Below are 5,157 nucleotides of genomic sequence, written 5' to 3' on the forward strand. Positions count from 1 at the left end.
ATGATAATGGTTCAAATGGAACAAACTAACTTTTCAAACAACAAAGAACTAATGTAAAGCAATATACAGAGAAGAACACCAAGATTTTTACTTGGAAACCAACAGGCAAGGGATGTCCAAAATCACTTCAATATATCAAAGTAGGTCACAATAGTTGTATAGGAAAAGATACATAAGACAAGAAAGATAATCCTATACTTATTGATAAACTTGACATCAAGATGTTCATCAAGCCTGGAACTTAGCTATATAACAAGGTTTATCTATAAATAAACTCTTCTTAATTAAGAAAAGAAGATAATTTCCAACTATTTTGCAGACATGCCTTTCAACTTGTTCAATTTTTAAACAAAGCTTATCCAAGGTCAGGTTAAGAGAAGGCGATTAAACAAATCTGGTTCAAGGCCCATTCTGATTACTAGCAATTCTATTTTAAACATTTATTTGACTGAAGTAAAAAATTGTTTAAAAAGTATATTATAGTATTTTTTTATGCAATAAAGGGAGGCCAACAAAATAATATTTACATTAGTTTTTTAATACGATAATATTAAGAAAAAAACGGATAGGACTTAGGAGGTGGACGTCCTGGAACTAATTAACCGGTTAAAGTATTTCGGAAATGATGTCGGGTTAATACCCACCTGTTTTGCTTGGACCCGGTTAATGGGCTGGGAAGCCTGGAACCAGTTAAAGCCCAGTTGGAGGCCCACTTTTGTGCACTACTAGTGACTAGTGAGGTCCATTTTGTAAATTGTCCACTGTCCAGTACCCAAATATTAATCAAGCACTAGCAGACGCTAAATAAATGTAGCTCAACATTTTGTTGTGTGTTGGTGCAGGAGCTTCTGATCTAACATCCAGCAATGGCGGAACTTGGTTTCCGAAATGTTCAAGTTTCAGGATCCTATTCGCAATCATAAGTGCAGAAACGCCGGCATGACTTCTAGCAGCAATCAAGGATGACGCAGTTGCAGGATCTCAATTTGAGGTTAAATCAGAGTTTCCTGGTTTTATGTATGCTTCAGTTTCGATTTAGAATAGGTAATCCCAGAACTCTACCATGGAAGCAATAACATTTTTAAAAAAAATATATGAAAAGCTAATGTCAAATAGAACTGATAGAGGGAGTAAGATCTATGCTTACTCCTAATCCATGAACATAAATTAAAAACTGCAATTTGCATCTCGATGTGGTATGCTGACAATTAGGAATATATATCTCTAACAGTAATCAATCGTAAACTTCAATTTGTTACAATGACGTTTCAAAAGTCAATTATTTTGATTTCAAAAATACTAAATTGAATTAGGATTGTCATGATTTGCCACATATTACGATGTTAATTAGTGTAAGATATGCCAATATGAAAACCGTTTCAAATTTCATCACACAAAGAAACCTGCTCACACATGCACTTAACCAAGAATCATAATCTGTATCAGTTGTTAACGATGTGTTTCACATGTGTAAGATTTGTAACTATAATTATAAACTGATTCCCATATGATATCATCGGCCATCAAATACACCACTAAAAACCTGGCTACTTCCTCCCAATGACGCTTCCCATTCAACTGAGGACATAACTATTCGAGCTAATGATTCCACTACCTCTCGTACCTCTGGTCTGTTCATCGGATCTTCACTTAGACACCAATACGAAACTTCAGCCATCTGCATCATTTCCAAAAACTTAGCATTCTTTCTTTTTTCATTACACTTCATTTTCCATTCATCCGATATTATATGACTGGAGCATAAGTAAAATGGTACTGACCTTGTATAAATCATCCATGGGGTAACTGTCCCTAAGGCTACCATCTCTAATGGATACCAGTGCACCTTCTGGATCTTCTTCTTCTTCAAATACTTTAGTTATCTGGCAAATGTCATCACATACATTGATAAAACTTTAGTTACATGAATCACTCCTATACCATTGGTTAATAATATACTGAGTACTTTCTATATAAAAACTTACAACTGTTATGAGTGATTTCATCTTATTGGGCTCTCGGTTGTCACGCATAAGTGCACGCTTTCCCGTTATAAGCTCTGCTAAAACCACTCCAAATGCAAATACATCGGTTTTTGTTGTTACATGCAATTCTTTCACAGACCTGTTGCAATATTTTGGGGATTATATCTACTTAATGGTTAAACACTTAATCTGAACAGCTACACATGTTGTTTCTTTTTTACTTAATCCAAACAGAATGACTTAATGAGCTTAGTAAAAAAAAAAAAAACCTAACTTGATGTTTAAGAGTCCAATCTTTTACCTATTTGCCCTTCTTTTCTTTTTCCTCCCAACTCATCCCACATCAAAATTGATGCATACCGAGAAAATTGTTTGTCGATGAGTAAGGGTAAAATTAAAATGGTCATTTAGTCTCATTCAAACGGTTTATTCAATATAGAAAAGTGACAAACAACCCTTTATCTAGATAGACATCATTACTCATTCAGCCACTTGACACAATTGGAAAGAAAAAGAAACAACTACTTACTCTGGAGGAAGATATCCCGGGGTTCCAACAAGGCGAGTGGCTATAAAGTCATCATCATTTGTTCGTCCAACTAGTTTTGCCAAACCAAAATCTGCAACCTTTTGGACATTATTTCAAGAAAAATAAGATAAGTAATGTTGTTTTGACATAAAACTATTTTTTTAATAGATTTTAGTAGCTAACCTTTGCTCGTAATCCGTTATCAAGTAGGATGTTAGTTGTCTTTATATCACGGTGTACATATCTTTCCTTTGTATGATCATGAATATACTCAATACCCTTTGCAGCATCCAATGCAATTTGTGCTCTTGCAGTCCAAGACAATGGTTGGTGACCTAATAATTTATCTACTTTTTGTTATTTTGACCTTCTCGAAGAATCTTGAAAATTAAACTTGATATTCAAGAAAGTTTGTACCTTTGAGTAAAGGGTCATGAAGATGCTCGCTTAATGACCCATTTGAAACAAACTCATATACCAAGTACAAATGGTCATCTCCACTAGCAAATCCCAGTAGCTCCACCTGTAATCATTCCAAATTAATCATCAAGAAAATTTTAATCCTTTATATATAAAGTTACAAAAAAGATTAATATGACTTACTCACCACATTGATATGATGAATCTTACACAACACTTTAAGTTCTGCAAGAAACTCTTTCGACTTATTGGATCTCATTTTCTTAATCGCTACTTCCTAAGACCATGAAACTAATTAATCATTAACTTGAACATTAACTTATCTAAAAATAAAACTTTTTGTAATTGTACCTTTCCTCCTAATATACCGAAATATACACTCCCATATCCACCCTCCCCAATCTTCCTAGAATCATCAAAATTATTTGTAGCCTCTGCAATCTCATCAAGATCATAAACCAACGGTCTTTCTGTATCAAAACCCGTGATACCTTCCATATTTTCTTTACTCAAATACCGAATTTGCCCTGAAGCCATTGATTTATGAAAACTCATGGTTTTCGAAACAGCCTTTTGGTTTTCCTTATCATTTTCTTGATTCTTTCTCCTCTTCATAAACATTAAAATCGACAAACACAATAAAATCCCAATAACTGTCAACAGTACACCAAATACAATCGCCCACTTGAAATCCTTCCCTGATGTTACAATAAGTTAATATAATTATTATAGTTCATCACACATAATATGGTAATAATAACTTACTTTTCTTCGATGATGATGATGATGATGGTGGTGATGATGGTGATGGTGGTGATGGTGGCCGTGGTGGAACTCCGTTCTTGTACATCGGAACAAACAACACCCAACCGACTTTTATAAACCCCGGTTTCTGAAGCAAAACTTTATTCACATTTTCAATCTCATCCACTTCAGCAGATAACAAGTTAGCAATATCAGAAAGTGTATCCTTTTCCTCAACCGTATACGTGACCATAATTTGAGAATCGGTTTCTGTACACCCACACAATATATGCATAGTGGCATTTGTGTTAGCTTTAAATTTTGTCCCTTGATCCCAAGCTTGTCCACTGTAAAATTCATCAGAAACATCTGATAATATCTCGCCTAGTTTCACCGAATAAACCGTATCATAAAAGTATGCAACCGTGTTGTTTATGTTTTTGCAAGAACATGGAACTGTTACAAGGTGGTGTTGTTGGTCTCCATGGGTGATGTTTTGAATTTGTGAAATGTCCACTGAATATAACGAAGAGATGTTGCTTTCTGTGAGTTGATTGTGTTGATAAAGTATGGATTTGCATGTTGTTGATTGTGGAATGCATGTGAATGGGATTTCGTTTGGGGGATTTTGAGAATGTGTGAGGATCATCAACATGTGGGTGCATAAGATAATGAGAAGAAAAATGGGATTTTGAGAAGCCATAGATTGTGGCCACTCTGCAAGGATGAGAATTTGAAGGTTATTTGATCTTTTTGTGTCACTATGTGTTTGTTGGTTAATGAAAGTAGAGATCTTTTGTGTTTTTTTTTTTTTCTTTTGATTTTTGTATTATACAAAGTTGGTTTGTTTCTAATAAAATATTGGTTAAATCCACTTTCGATGTTTACAATTTAAGGGTGTGTGGATTTGGAGATGATTGGGGGCGGATTGTATGATATTTTGGGAATTTTTGTCGCGGTTGTCTGTTTATGGTGTGACATTTAGAGGCAAGTAGCTGTGCTTTGCTTTAATCTTCATAGGTGGAGATTCCAACGAGAAATTTTAGTTGTTTTTTGTTCAATCTTAGTTAAGATTGGTAAGAAAATATGGATTCTTATATTCTAATATATATGGAAACAGATGAGACAATTTCTAGTGGATGCTACAAAATATTATAGATAGATCTAGTTGAAGTGTACAATAACTATCATATGTTCAAATTTAAAGTGAGGACCTATAGGTTATCTTGAACACGGTTTTAAATAACAAAGAGATGCAGTTTTAAAAGATTTTTGATGCATTTGGTTAATTAAAGTGGGTAGGATAGATGATAAAATAAAAAAGGAATAAGGTCAATTAAAATGGAGGTTTGGACAAGGGGAATATGCTAAAGTTTGGCCGGCGAGGTTACTATCAGTTATGGTTTACTTAACAATGCTTACGAACTTTGTATACCAAAATTCATTTTAGTGCATTCATTTAAAAGTACACGACTCGTT

General features: G+C 34.2%; 1 protein-coding gene across 1 annotated transcript; it reads right to left on the minus strand.

Moving 5' to 3' along the window:
* Positions 1 to 1,366: 1,366 nt before the first annotated feature.
* Positions 1,367 to 4,440, minus strand: LOC145092005 (lysM domain receptor-like kinase 3). The gene is made up of 9 exons (XM_079029874.1): positions 3,700 to 4,440; positions 3,286 to 3,632; positions 3,122 to 3,211; positions 2,932 to 3,037; positions 2,698 to 2,849; positions 2,515 to 2,612; positions 1,986 to 2,124; positions 1,782 to 1,883; positions 1,367 to 1,678 (listed from the first exon to the last, which is right to left on the minus strand). The coding sequence occupies exons 1-9, from the start codon at positions 4,379 to 4,381 to the stop codon at positions 1,514 to 1,516; spliced, it is 1,881 nt and encodes a 626-aa protein (XP_078886000.1). The 5' UTR covers positions 4,382 to 4,440; the 3' UTR covers positions 1,367 to 1,513.
* Between the last annotated feature and the right edge of the window lie 717 nt (positions 4,441 to 5,157).

This window comes from Lactuca serriola, chromosome 3 (genome assembly GCF_051521515.1).
Source record: "Lactuca serriola cultivar US96UC23 chromosome 3, Lser_US96UC23_V15, whole genome shotgun sequence".
Lineage (NCBI taxonomy): Eukaryota > Viridiplantae > Streptophyta > Magnoliopsida > Asterales > Asteraceae > Lactuca > Lactuca serriola.

Coding starts and splice junctions, on each gene's coding strand:
- LOC145092005 (XM_079029874.1), bottom strand. CDS start 4,381: ATGGCTTCTCAAAATCCCATTTTTCTTCTCATTATCTTATGCACCCAC. Junction 3,633..3,699: donor ATCATCATCATCGAAGAAAA/GTAAGTTATTAT, acceptor TTGTAACATCAG/GGAAGGATTTCAAGTGGGCG. Junction 1,884..1,985: donor TGAAATCACTCATAACAGTT/GTAAGTTTTTAT, acceptor GACATTTGCCAG/ATAACTAAAGTATTTGAAGA.